General features: G+C 41.0%; 2 protein-coding genes across 3 annotated transcripts in view; one reads left to right on the forward strand and one right to left on the reverse strand.

The window, feature by feature from the left end:
- LOC131575658 (probable 2-ketogluconate reductase) overlaps positions 1-14,269 on the reverse strand; it is a 173,918-nt gene that overhangs the window by 6,443 nt on the left and 153,206 nt on the right. The gene's annotated exons all lie outside the window — the stretch shown is intronic.
- TGFBR1 (transforming growth factor beta receptor 1) overlaps positions 3,446-14,269 on the forward strand; it is a 33,595-nt gene continuing 22,771 nt past the window's right edge. Inside the window, exons 1-3 of one of the 2 annotated variants that reach the window (XM_058831402.1) lie at positions 3,446-3,657; positions 10,818-11,063; positions 11,433-11,675. In XM_058831402.1, the coding sequence (XP_058687385.1) occupies positions 3,570-3,657; positions 10,818-11,063; positions 11,433-11,675 (577 nt within the window). In that variant the 5' untranslated portion in view covers positions 3,446-3,569. The remainder of the gene's footprint in view (positions 3,658-10,817; positions 11,064-11,432; positions 11,676-14,269) is intronic. The other variant, XM_058831403.1, reaches the window with a different exon arrangement.

A 14,269-nucleotide genomic window follows, 5' to 3' on the forward strand; every position in this document is an offset into this window, starting at 1 on the left:
TATTCCCTATACAATAACCTGATTTACTCAATCTAAAAAGCAAGGATTTTTCAAATCTGTCCAATCAATTTGACGCTTTGAACAAAACTCATAAATCCAGATCATTTGGGTTTTCTGTGTCATCTTGCTTTGTGTTCTACCTTGCATTAAAAATAATGATGACTTCTGTTGCATATTTCTATAATTGGAATATAATTATGTCATCGATTCATTACTTTATTAGAAAAATGAGGTTAGGCAAAATGGGGGGTTTCCCTGTTCCTCTAAATTTATGTCCACTGATGACATTATTTCCATTCTCAATAAGCACTGAGGATTGAAGTAGATAAGGAGTGCTTTTAAGGATTCCTTTACAGTAAATACTGAAAAATTATATTTAATTCATCCAGTTAAAATGTCATATCCATGCATTGTCATACATTGTTTTCTATTGAACTTGGCAAATTTGTACAGTGAAACTGTTTTTTCATGCAATTTTGGCAGGAAAAGGCCAAACAATTATTGTAATTTTGAGGAATCTGTGATCACAGAATAGTTATTTTATTCTTAAACTAAATGTCTCTTTACAGAAAGGCATATCTTGGAAACTCTTTTACTGACTGTGTCATTGTCTGACTTAGCCTAACTTGACTAATTAGCATGTTTAAGGATGAAGATAATTAGATGCAGGCATCAAGATCTCCTCTTTTTTTTTTTTTTTTTTTTTGATTGGCAATTTGTTTGCAGACATAGGGAGGAACCAATGATTTAAATATTTTCAAGCCATCATTTTTATTTTGTAATTTTTATTTAACTGCTCCATTTTGTATAGCAAAACAAAGGTAGATTTCATTGTTACCAAACAGGACACATAACATGAATTACTTTGTATCTCAACCAGTGACTCTAAGTACCTCTCCCACAGCCCTCCTAAAGATGCCAGGTACTGCCCAGGTGAGCAAACCCCCTGCTGCACCAAAAGCAGTTACAAATCTCATAAGAAGGAAGGGGAAGACCTAAATGTTGGAAAGGGGGAATTGTCAGCAGAAGTAAAAGTGGAAGAAAGATGATGGAAAAACACCAGGATGAATCTTAGAGTGATAAGGGGTAAGCTAACGGGGGAAGGTGCCAACAAGAACAAGACACAAACGTCTACCAGAGCCCATTGAATATCAAGAGTCTGTACCATAATTAGAAGTTCTTAGACCTCACCTTAATCAAGACCAGAAGCTGCAGCCCTAAGAATCTGGACACGTAGAATCATAGCAAGAAAAGGGGAGATTCTGGACATGCAGAACCCATTTCAGTAGCTTTGCTTCTGGCCCATGTTTACTCTGGCTTTTGAATCCAGCTTACACAAGACCAGAGAGAGGTACCCAGCAATCAGGACAGGGGATGACATAATTTTAGGTATTTCTTCTATAGTGGTCTTTATGTCATGCATGATACAAAAGAAGAGTGAGGCCTGGTAAAAAAATATTTCCTTTGTAGTGGCACTACTTGGAAGTGACCTGAATCCATCTTAGCTGGTGAGTTGCTACCTGTAAGTTATTGGTTTGTTTTAATATTTCTGTGTCTGTCAGCCAAATGTCATTCAGGATGTTAATTCAAAATGCTCCCCATAGGGCTGAACTTGGAGCCCTGTAAAAAAATCCTTCACCATGCTCTGCTTGCTGCTCCTTCCCTTCCTTCAGAGATATAGTCTGTGTCCCATCCTTCACAGAATCACAGAATCACTAGGCTGGAAGAGACCTTCAAGATCATTGAGCCCATCCCTAAACTCAGGAGATCTGTGATGGGGAAATGAATAGTGGAATTTTTTTCCTCCTGAGCATATAATTTTCTTAATTTATAGTTTCAATACCCTATATGAATTTAAAAGGTGTCTCAGGATTTGAGCAATTTAACTGAGTGCTTCAGTGTTTCTTTCTAATGCTAATATATTTATTTGAGTGTTAGCCCTCTAAGTATTTCTATGTATGGATAACTAAGAACATGTTTGCCTGGTGTTGTCAGCTTCAGTAGTTCATTACAGCATGAATCTATATCAAATCCAGACATTTGGTTCAACATCTGTCATGAAATGCATGTCATTAAAATGTTATTTTGTGAGAGAAAATATAACTAGGATGTGTTTATGTATGACACTGATGGCCATTCGGAGAGAAAGGGAAAGAGAACGAATTAATAAGTATTTACCTCACTTTGAACTATTATTTATCAAGATTCATATCCAGGTGAAATGTACTGTAGGAGAAACAAGATTTTTTATAAAAGCAGCGTTGGCTGAACAAGTGCTAGTAAAAGAAGGCAGGAGATCAGAGTGCCCTGGCAGTGGCTGGGGAGGGTGGAGGGTGCTGTCCTGGACAGTGTCAGCTGGCTGGGGAGGCACCATCTGGCAGAGACAATGCGCGGGGCTTGCAAGAGCGACTGCAAGTAACGTGGAAAAACACCTGTGATTTCGTGACTTGGCCTATGATGGGAGGGTCACAGTGCAGGCAAAACAAGCAACAAAGGGAGTATATAAGAGCATGTGCTGAGAGACTCGGAGCTGATTCAGGATCTGGACACAACAGTCAGATATTGGAGCTGGGGGTGGGTGGATTCCCGGAGCAAGCAGACAACTGCTGGAAGAGTGGATACCTGATCCCAAGAGGGAAGAGGAGAACCTCTCCTCCTGCTCTGCCACCCATGCAAAGCTAATAAAGCTGTGGATAGAAACAATAACCTCAGTCACGGTCATTTTCTTCGCGAGGTGCATCCTAGTTGCCTCAGGTTTTAAGATTCAAGGCGTACCTCAGGCGCGTTTCTGGACTGAGCGAGTTCCGATTGAAACGAGTCCGGTTCCCAGTCAGCCCCGAGGTTACATGCAGACTGTGCAATAAGCTGGCAGCTACACCTGGCGCCTGGCACCGCTCTTCCCTCGCACGGGGACAAAGCCTGTGGGCTCAGCGCTGCGGGCTCCCGCTGCCCCGCGGGGACCGGCCCGGGGCTCCGCACGCTCCCCCTGCCCACCCGCAGCGCCTCCCGAGAGGAGCAATTCCTCAGCTACTGCTCTTTGCCTCCTCTCCCGAGGCAACGCGAGCGCTGCCCACATGCACCCACACATGCCCTCCAGCGGCGCCGGTGCCCCCGGGGCTCCGCACCGCAGTGCTGCCTGTCCGTCCCCGCCGCTGGCAGCGCCTCAGCCGCTCGCCCGAGCGCTCTCGCAGCGCCCGGACGCAGGGGAGCTCCAATCCCGCCGCCCGAGTCCCTTCGGGACCCGCGCCGAAGGGAGGAAGCAGCCGCTCTCCCGCCGGGCCAGCGGACCCCGCCCCGCCGGGAGGGGGCGCCACCGCCCCGCCCCGCGGCCGCGCGGGTCGCGCCCCGCTCCCGCCGCTTGTTGTTGTCGGGGCTCCCGCGGCCGCCGGGGGGCGGGGCCGGGGCGCGGCGACCAATCAGGCGGCGCCGCCGCCGCCGCGTCGGTGGCATTCGCGGCCAGAGCGGGCCGGGAGGGTGCACGCACCGCGAGCGCCGCGCCGGTCCCTGGGCGGGCGGAGCGGGCGCGCGTCGCGAGGCGGATCCCGGCTCCGGGGAGTTGCGGCCGGGACATGGCGGCGGCCGCTCGGCGGCCGCGGCGAAGTCCCTGGGCCCTCCTGTGCCTGGCTGCGGCCGCTCTGCTTTGCCCCGCGGCGGGCGGTGAGTGCGCGCGGGTCCGGGGGCCGCGGGAGCGGGGGGAGGCAGCGGGCGCGGCGCCGGCGCCCGGGCTGGGGGTGTGGGGGTGGGTGAGGAGAGCGGCGGGGGGCGGCGGGTCCCCGCCGGTTCCTTTCAACAACATGGCGGAGGGGCCGGCTGGGGCGGAGTCACCTCCCCCCCACCCCCGGTGTCCGAGCCCGGCGGGGACCGCTCGGCCCTTTGTTGGCCGAGAGCGGCGGCGGCTCCCTCCGCGGGAGGGGCGCCGGCGAGGGCTCCCCTCGGCCCCGCCGTTAATTCCTCGCCCCCGCCGAGCAGCGCTCCGGGCGGTGTCTGCCCGGGCTAACTTTGTCCGCCCGGGTGGGTGCGTGTGGCCGTGGCCCGAGAAGGCAACTTAGCTGCCGCTGGCGGAGCTCCCCCGTCCATCCGTCCGCCACTCCCGGGAGCCCCTGAGAGCCCCGCGGCTCCCGGGCGGGGTGCGCCGGCAGCGGCAGCCCCCGGGCCGCCGCAGGGCGCTCGTAGCGGTGCCCGGGAGGAGCGGCCCGTGCGGAGACGTGTTGAATGTCCCACGTCGCGGAGGTGGCGAGGGGCTGCCCCCGCTCTGCTGCACGCCGCTGCAGCGTCTGCCCCTGTCGCGGTGGTGGGGGGATAGGTGAACTTTCGGTCCAACGCGCCTTCCCCTGTGTGCTCGGCGAGGACTGAGACGTGTGGAAATTAAATCTTTAGGTGAATGTTGTACAGCGAAATGGTTTTGTTCCTCCAGCCTTCTGTAACTGTGCTTTCTTGCGAGAGAGATTTGATATCGGAGCTGTGCTGTTGCAGAGCTAATGCATGGAACAGGAGTGCTTAACAGCATTCATAAAAGCAAAATTTGGGTAGTTTTCTTTTCTTTTTTCTTTTCTTTTTTTTTTTTTTTTTTATTGTATGTACATATTGTTCTGTGGTTAGCAGTTTGGGACATATGGCCTAATGGGATATACCGGTATTACCCTACCCGAACTGATGAGGGCTTCAGTTTCATCTATACTAAGTTATATGGTGAAATCTGCATTTTATAATTAGTTCGCTTCTTAAGTTCTCTTGTAGTTAGATTGTGAATTGCTTTGGGTTTTAAAGAGGAAGTGGAGAAGCACCATAACTTCTTCAGTTACAGCTTTGAGACATCTCTCAGTCTGGATCTATACCATGCTGTTCATAATTCAATCTAAAATGGTACTCGTGCTGAAAAAATAAAGCTGCTTAAAGCATAACTTGCTATACTAAAATGTAGTGTTAATCACCCATAATCTTACTGAAGTCAATGTAAGATCTCTGATGTTGAAACAGTGAAATAAGCTACCCATGGGTTGTTCTTGTGTTCTCAAAAAGGTGTGCGGCAGGCTTTAATAATTTAAAGGTTTATTACGTAATGCATTCAATTTAGATGTTGAAGGAAATTTTAGCTTGATTTGAGCTTTGAACTTTTTCCCTTTTAATGCCTGCCATCAATCAACAGTTTTCCCTCAGTCTGAGACATTAAATTAAGGTCTAAAAGCTTTGTGTGAAAGCAAGGCAACAGACTTCCCTACAAAACCTTATGGGAGGAAGTGGTGGTGTGCTACCTTTTGTTTAAAAAAAAGATAAATCCTCTCAGTTCAGTGGAATCGGGAGGAATCCAGGATTCCTGATCCATAACTCATCCAGAGGGCCTGGTACAGGTGAGGCAGTTAATTTGCCTGAATATTGTGGTCTAAGTTGATTAAGTAGTTGAAGGTGTGATTTGGCTAGTGGTACTTGGAGTTCTTATTGTGGGTTGACAGAAGTTGGACATTTTCTGATTTTCTCGGCTGGGGCTGTTCTGCAGTATGCTGATGTTACTGTGTGGGTGAGTTGTCTTGCAATATAGTTTATACAGAGGTCAGGCATGTAATGAATACCAGCAGCTAGCTGAACAGTTGAACAGCCTTAATTTTTAAGACAGAATCTGAAAATAAGCTTTCTGATTTTTGCTGTGTAGGCCCATAGTCTTTAGTCTTCCAAAGTTCTGGGGAATCACCACTTGGAAACTCTTGTATTCAGACAATTGCTTCTAACTACAAATAAAGATAGCATGGTGGAATGAATTTAGAAGTACAAGTAAAGATCTTTGTTTTCATAATGCTTGTAAAATTATCTGGGCTTTTAATTTTAGCTTTCTTCAGTTGGTTTGGGTTTGTTTTTTTAAAAAGCATATTCTTCTACCAAAGATAGCAGAAGCAAATTGTTACTGTATCATTCTCTAAGAGGCATGAACATATCTCTGAGTAGCGTTTTGGATAGAGGGCAAAAAACTACAAGTGCCATTTGGCATCTACATTGCAGAAAATATAATAGCACTTTTTTGAAGTTGGGATTTTACACAAGGTTTTATCATTACTTGTAAGTTGCGGGCTGGGCCTTAATAAAGTAGTTTCTCTGTTTTCTTGAGTGCATTACTTTGTTTGACAAGATTGTTTTGCTTAATGAGGATGGATGAAATATATATGAAAGTTTTCCTGAAAACTCGATACCCAATACTGTTAATTTACAACAGCAAAACTTAATTAGTACCTTTGTGAGAAGAATGTGTTAGTAAAGGTCATGAACTATTGTGGTTTTGAAAACTGTACCTCTGTCCCAGATATTTTCAGACCTAAACCTTTTTGTATCTTGAGCTAAAAGAGTTCAGAGATGAGTCAGGTGTATTGTTTGAGGTGTTCATCTGAATTACAGACTCAGAAGCTGACGTTTGCACTGTTATGTATTATACTTTTTTCCCCTTTGGCAAGTTTTATAGAACAGGGAAAAAAAAACTACCAGTGAGAGTTACAGTCCTCTTGCTCACATCCCTGAAAATCTGTTACCGTCTCTTGCATGTCATTGCCTTGCTCTTTCATCCCTTGAACCTCTGAACTAAGAATTGTGATTGCTCTTCTGAAGAAGTTCTACTTTCTGGTGAAATTTTTGTTTCAAAATTTGTATTTTCACTGGAGGAGGAGTTAAAATACCACAAAAGAAGTGACTTCTTCAGCAAAATGCTTTTGGAAGGCTGAGACTATTAGTCTTTTTTTAAATTTGTAAAGCAAAGGTATATTATTAAATTATTAATAATGTGAAATAGTTAATTATTTGTAATAAGATGTGAGTTTGAGGTTTTTTTAGAGCACCTCACTAGTGTTATCTTCTGTACTGCTGCTTGTTACCATCCTTTGGAAGACAGTGTCTCAACTTAAAATTTCCAGCTTAAAATTCTTGGGCCAAAGGTGGTGTTCTGCACTAAACTGTCTGGTTGAAGTAATGATGCAGGATGTAAACAAATGTTCCATAGTGATTCATAGGGTTTTATGTAACTAAAAACCCAGTCTTTCTGCAATTTTCTTTCTTTAGAGAGACAGTAGATACAAAAAAGACTGTTACAAAAGGTAACAGTCTGGTTTTGATACAGTCTTGTAAAAGATAAGTAGCTAGAGTATACTTAATTCTCTATTCACATTTTGCTTATAGTATTAATAACTAAGCTCCTGGGAGCCAGCTAATTTTTGAGTCTTGTCAAGCTGCAATAATTTCAGGGTTTCATTTGTGCTGCCAGCTTGCTTTACCCTCACAGGGAACTTTCCAGGCTGCAACATTCATGCAAGAGAGACTTGGTAAAGGAAAGGCAAAACTGTCAATTTCGTAGTCTGAGCAATTACACAAGTAATGATATTCAACACAAGAAGTTAATCTTGTGGTATGAGATATGAGAGATACACTGTTGGTAACTTGCATGGCATGGTAATGTCATAATGCACACACTCCCACTTTCACAACAGCGTTGTCTCACTGTTTCCTTGCAGTAGGCAGTCTCAAAAAGCAGGAATGACTATGTAGAATGATAATGGTGCAGTGACAAAATGCAATGCACATGGGACTACATTGCTGTGTTGACCCAATTTCTGCTCTTGGCTACGTCCCTGATTGTCTGTATGACTTTCAGTGCATTTGTTTAGCTGTTTGTCCTCTCATTTCCCCAACCTTGTATCACTTAAACAGACATGAATTTTCATTAGTTGGTAGTGGAGCTTCATAGTTGTGGTTCCATCCAAAAACTTCTGTAATAAATTTTTTTACAAATAATTCTGTCATGGACAGACTTGACTGAAAGTTGTTTGGTTTTTTTCTCCAGCAGTTTTGAAAGTGCTTTTTATGGTAGTAGATTTAAACAGTGTGCACCAAATGCATTGAAATGCATTTTACCTGAAAGGTTACTGGCTCTGGAAGATCAGCTTACATCAGAATTGTCAATTTCTCATCCCTTTCTGTTATCAATCCATAGTAGGAATGTATATATTCATTAAAGTGAGCTTGGAGATCTGCTTAGTTTATGTCTGAGTTTTTAAAATTACTGTAACACTTCTTTGAGAGGAACAGAGACTACTTGGACAAAAAGCAAAAAATTCTATCTCCAAGAGGACAACGGTATGGGGGATTTTTTTAAAAATTTTTTTTTTATATCAGTTATAAGTGAAAACACTTCTTTGTAGGAATGAAGTGATACAGCTACAGTTGTTCAATGGCACCTCCTCATGCTGATGTTAAATCTCATCTATGATGTGTTATGTAGTTGTAGTTTATGCTCTTTACGCACAGAGGGAATGAAACATGGTTAAGAAAATTCTGAGTCCATATTGTCACCTCCTGGTATGGATTGTTGCTGAAGATGCTGAATTAGTTTTCCTGTTTGTAAAACATGGAAATTCTACTGTTACCTGCTCAAGTTGGAAAGCATGAAGAACTGTTAAGCGGCCAGAGTAGGAAGGTGTCTGAAGCATTTTTAACGAGTTTTTTTTTAAGTGCGTCCACTAGAGAGCAGCAAAAACCTGTATTCCTAGAGGCTTTGCTATTCAGCTGGTTAGACATTGTTTTCCCGTCTTATGGGAGGGTGAGAGTAGCTTCAGAAGGAAGCAGTGATTTATTTGCGCCAAGGAAATCATTCCGTTGTGTGTGACAGTGAGTTGTGTCTTGGCAGGAGACAAGAAAATAGTGTCATCAAACCAGAACAAAAGTGTAAATTTTATCAAATTGCACTAAGTGGGAATTCTGTAGCAAAAGAGAGGTGGGAACAAAGTGAAACAAAATGCTTCATTTAATCATGGTAGGAACAGTGTGTCTCTGCAGCTTCTCAAGACCGGGAAGATGAAGAAGAATAACAAGTGCAACCCAAATGTAATTTTTCACTTCAGGTAACTTGGCCTCTGCACAGTGACTCAATGTAAATATATCTCACTGAATATGTCTCTTGTTGTAGGCATTCAGCTTCAGATGTGTAGTTGTGATGAGCCACAATTACTGTTTAAATAGAAAAAAGTCATGGAGGAAGCAAATGAGATAATGGCATGCTCACTTTAAAAGTTGAAAGAAATGGTGTGTGTAAATATTTTAGGAAGTTAATGGTTTGGATAGATTAAAAAATAATTTATTCAGGCATAAATTACCAGAGGGATAGCAACATGAAAATAAATGTTAAATTTTGTTGTAGTTAAACTCTGAATAATAAGACTTCCCTTACTTCCCTTATGAGACAGGAAAAGATGTGCAGAAATCTTTTAAGATTTACCTTCCTGAGTGCCAGTTTTCATTTTGTCTACCTTCTAATTATTTTTTTTCAATAATCTTCATAGTAAAAAACAATTTTGTAATCCCATTTTTCGACTTTTCTTTGTCCCTTTTTCTGACTGGTGTGTGTGCTGGTGAATCTCTCTGAAAAAGGGTTTTTCTACTTCTTTCTTATTTCTTTCTTATTTTTCTTTTTCTTTCTCTCTGAAAAAGGTCTTTCTATAGCAGGTCCTAAGAATTTGATAAAATCTCTCCAGTAACAGTAGAAGATAATTGGCAATAACTTGGTTTGATTCAAAATTGTGGGGAAAGGGAGTGTTTTAAGAGAATGTTTATCAGGATTCAAACTTTGAGATGGCATACATATATATTTGACATCAGATTGCCATTTATTTATATCCATGATATCCAGTGACAGAGAAAGGTGTAAAATCCAAGGCAATCCACATTAAACTCTTGATTTTAAGTGAAACACCAGATTTCAGATTTGGGGAACCTTTTGATTGTGAGCTGATAGTTTTCATCTTTTTGGTGTGAGTTTTTGTATGTAGCCTTGAAAGAGATTATTTTTATGGCTCAGGACATTTTTTAGTGCTTTGATCATAAATGTTTAAGTCATTTGGTTTTTTGTGGGTGTGTGTTTGTTTTTTTTAAAATTTGTCTTAAGATTCTATATTTTAATGTTTCTGTGTGCACGTACACAAGTTCTAGGCCAGCTTTTGCTCTTTGCAGTTTAACTGTGGACTCAAGATGTATTGATACTTCTATTGTTGCTCCTGCACCATTTTCTGCATGGCTTTCGTGCCGTAAATATGGGAAGGAGTGCAGAAAGAAAGTAGTAGTCTTCCTTCTCAAAGGACTTCTGCAATGTAAAGAATGAAACCTGATCATCTTGGGGTGATTAGCCTGTCATTCCTGCTTCCCTCCCCATGCCCTCTCGTTTACTACTGCAATTGATAGCTTTAGTAAATCACCACCTTGAGTAATACAAGACAGCATTTTCCTGTGGCTTCATAAATAACAAGTTTAAACCATATTCTTCTTGTGTGAAGGGATCATGCAGGGTTTGGTTTTTAAGGAGGATTAAGCTGATATTTGCCCTTTTGGCACAAAATGGAAACCATCAAGTAATGCATAACATATTAATCTTGGGTAACCAACAGCATCCGATTTGTCACTTACTCAAGTAATACATGTGGTTATTTTCGGAAAAAAATGGCATTATTTGTATTTGGTTTGAAAATAGGAGACTTGCATGCAGTGTCTAGATCTTTTGTAGGAAGTGCTGTAGTGGTGCTTCTTTAGCTGGAAGAACAGCTAGGATTTTAGCCTTTGTCTTTTTAATACTTTATTGTGTAAGAAGAGATTACTTCAGATCTAAGTTTGTTCTGCTCATTTCCTAATATTTTTGTCCCCCTAAAAAGCCTTGTAGTGTTATTTTTTTCATCTGTTCTGTGTTTATGAACCAAAAGGGCATCCTAGTGTTTTGAATTTATATTTCTTTAGTCATTCAAATTATTTCTCAACTCAGAACATGTACCAATACTAACATTAATGTTTTTTTCTCAATACAGAATTAGAGTGCTACTGCCAGCTATGTACAAAAGACAACTTTACGTGTGTGACAGATGGAGTATGTTTTGCCTCAGTAACACGAACTGCAGACAAAATAATGCGCAATAGTATGTGTATAGCAGAAATTGATCTGATTCCCCAAGACAGACCATTTATTTGCTCCACCAGAGATGGAGTCCATACTGTGTCTTATTGCTGTAACACACCTCTCTGCAATAAAATAGAACTTCCAATTCCAACACCAGGTAAGGAGCTTGGGATTTTTGCTCTTTTGTTTGTTTGGTTTTTTTTTTCCAGTTTTTAAAACAAAATTCAATGAGAGTGGAAGTTGTAGATAAATTTGAAGGCCTAAAGTACACCTTAGATTCTGTTAAGACAAGAATTGTAATCTTCTGGATAGGGATGTTAGGGACAGTTTTGAAGACTTAAATGAAAAGTGTAAATAAGCACATTTCTTTTGTCCTTTGTAGTACTTACTTTGATACTCAAAATGTTACTATGTGAAAGTTTTAACAAATGCATTAAAATAATTTGAATATTACTGTGGTATACCGCAAGTTTAGTAGAATAAAAGAAAAGTAGGTTTTACAATTTTCTTATATTTTAACTCTCAGTCCCTACTCCTGGAAAACCAGCTTCTAACCTAGGACCTGTGGAACTGGCTGCTGTCATTGCTGGACCTGTCTGCTTTGTCTGCATTTCACTGATGTTGATTCTATACCTTTGTCATAATCGTACTGTAATTCATCATCGTGTGCCAAGCGAAGAAGACCCTTCATTGGATCGTCCCTTTATATCAGAAGGAACCACTTTAAAGGATTTAATTTATGATATGACAACTTCAGGTTCTGGGTCAGGTAATGTGGCATTTCTGGTAGTAATTACTCTGTGCTTAAGAGCCATGTAAGACATCTATTATTTTTTTTTTTTAATATTGTCAAATGTGTTTAAACTTAAATTAACTGGAGAAAATACTAGAAAAGCAACTTCTGTGTACATTCAGTCAGCATCAGTGAAAACACAGTGTAAGAAAATAAGTGAAATAAAAGAAACACTGAATTGTTGCTGCTGTTCCTTACCATTCTCAAAGCAGCCTGATTTATATAAGTTATATAATGCAGGGAATATCACAGTCATCTATTGTAAATATTTTGTGTTCTGTAAGGCTGTCATTTACCTTTTTGTTCTGTACAGCCTATCTAAACAACCATCTGTGTTTTTTAGATAATTTTGTGAAAGGAATTTTTTAGCTTTAAATTGAAACTTGATTCTGAGTTAATATTTTGGCCAGTTCTTTTCTTATAGAAGATATTTTTCAGTTGCAAATAGCCATTTCTGTGTATAGAATGGATGCAGTATGCAGACCATGTCTGTTGAATGTCTGTCCCTTGACTTTCTATTTTTTTGTTTTAATTCTGACTTGAAGAGGTATTGCTCTAAGAACATCTTAGAGGCATTAGTCTGTTCACTGCATTGTGTCTCTATTGTAACTCTGACCTGTAATTGCTTATAGGATTATAGTGGTGTGTCATAGAAATGTGGCTTAGTAGGTGTTGTTAGGGAATGATGTGCCAGGTAAATCACTGTATAAATTAATTGATCTTTGGTCTGTGTTAAGGAGGGAGACATCAAATTCTGTACCACAACCTTTTACCAACCTTCTACTGTATAAAATTTAAATAATTTAATACTGAAAATTATTCCTACTACTTGCAAACATTTGTGTTAAAACATCCATGCCCTTTCAGAGTACTTTCTACAAAGAAATACTGGTATTTGATTCTCAACTGCTGTATCTTTTATTTTCCCAGAATTGGAAAAAGTCAAAACAACAAAACCCAAGCATCTAGGTTGTATTTCTTTTCCAAGGGCAGTAACTGGTAAAACTTTTATAATCCATGGCTTTGTCAAATAAAGTTATTGTAACTCGTTGAACATGTTTAAAATCTAGATAAAAATTCATTTTAGTCATATCTTCCCTAAAGAAGGTGAGCTTGCACTAGTTGTGTAGGTCATTATAATGTTTCAGCTGAGAAAGCTTTTGTGTGTCCAATAAGATTTGATCCTGATAAGTTGTTCTCTGTTTAGAACTGGGGTTTAGTAATTTGTGCTCCTATCAATTTTCTCATTTACTAACAAGAGTAACTAAGATAATGAAAGTGATTAATAGAACTTCCAATATATTCGGCTAAGAGCTTGATAAATGCAAATGCTGGAGTTAGGCCTCCAGTTATGTTTGTTCTAGGAGGGGTGTGCAATATTCAGGGATACAGATAATATGGAGGAGTTAGAGATTTACATACCTTGGAATGCAGAAAGATTTGATTATATAATTACTACACTATTAGAAGTGTAAAACTCCCTACTTAATGTCTGCAGATCTAGACTTTTCCTAAGGAAGGCTGAAAAAAATTTCTAATTAATATTCAAACTTAGCTGTCAATTGATTTTTCATTCATTATCAGGAATATTCCTTCATTTTTCTTCTGGCCTTCTTACCTGTGGTGATTCTGAAACCTCTCTTTTTTGTTTGAAAACTCTGGAAGTACTCCTTCAAAATAAGCTCTTGAAAAGCAGAAAATCCAAGTTAGAAGAAACTTACGTTTCTTCCTCTGCAGCACATGAGTAGAAACTCCTGCCTCTTCCCTTTCCTATTTGCAAATTAGACTTTAAGTAAAAGGAGCATGCTAGGGAATTGCTAAGCTTTCACAGCTGAATTCAGGGCACTCAGGCAGGTCTAGACTCCCAGAGCGCCTGACCTACTATGGTATCTGAGCATTGGCTACTGGTGAATGCATCCAAGGAACAAAACCAACAAATGTGGTTAAATTTGACTTATCCCTAAGGAAGCTTCTTCACTAATTTGCTTTTATGCTTGAAAGGCTGTAAAACAAGGCTGAATTTTTCCTTAAAAGGGATCTTATGACTTCAGCTGCAGTGAGTTCCATGTTGTTGAGCTGTTTGTAAGACAAGTATTAGCCTTATTTAGAGTTCTCTACTTCACTTTGATTATGACAGTGGAACAGGAGATGCTTCAGGTACTTACTTTCTGTACTGTTGGCACTGTGTGTATTTACAATGACTTGTATCACTTGGTCTCAAAATCAGTCAATCAATGACTACACAAATTCACAGTGCCCTAAGCACTTGAATTGATAACTTTTGTGTGTCCTGAAGTATGCCTGCAGCATTTGCATCTCACTGAAATGTGTATTTTAATACAGGTTTGGGTACAGCACACTTAAAGTTGAGAAGACTGTACCTTTATGGAATAAATTGGGGGTAGAGAAAAGGGTCTCCAAAGGGAGAAAAGTTAGAGCGGCTAGTTAAAACCTGGTGCTTAACCCTGTCAGAAACTGAACTGTCTGAAAGGAGTGGTGTTGAGACAAGATGTTGCCAAAACACAATGGAAATGTACAGAAAAGGCAAAATAATCCAGACCCAAGAGGCA

The sequence above is a fragment of the Poecile atricapillus genome, chromosome 2 (genome assembly GCF_030490865.1).
Source record: "Poecile atricapillus isolate bPoeAtr1 chromosome 2, bPoeAtr1.hap1, whole genome shotgun sequence".
NCBI classification, from domain to species: domain Eukaryota; kingdom Metazoa; phylum Chordata; class Aves; order Passeriformes; family Paridae; genus Poecile; species Poecile atricapillus.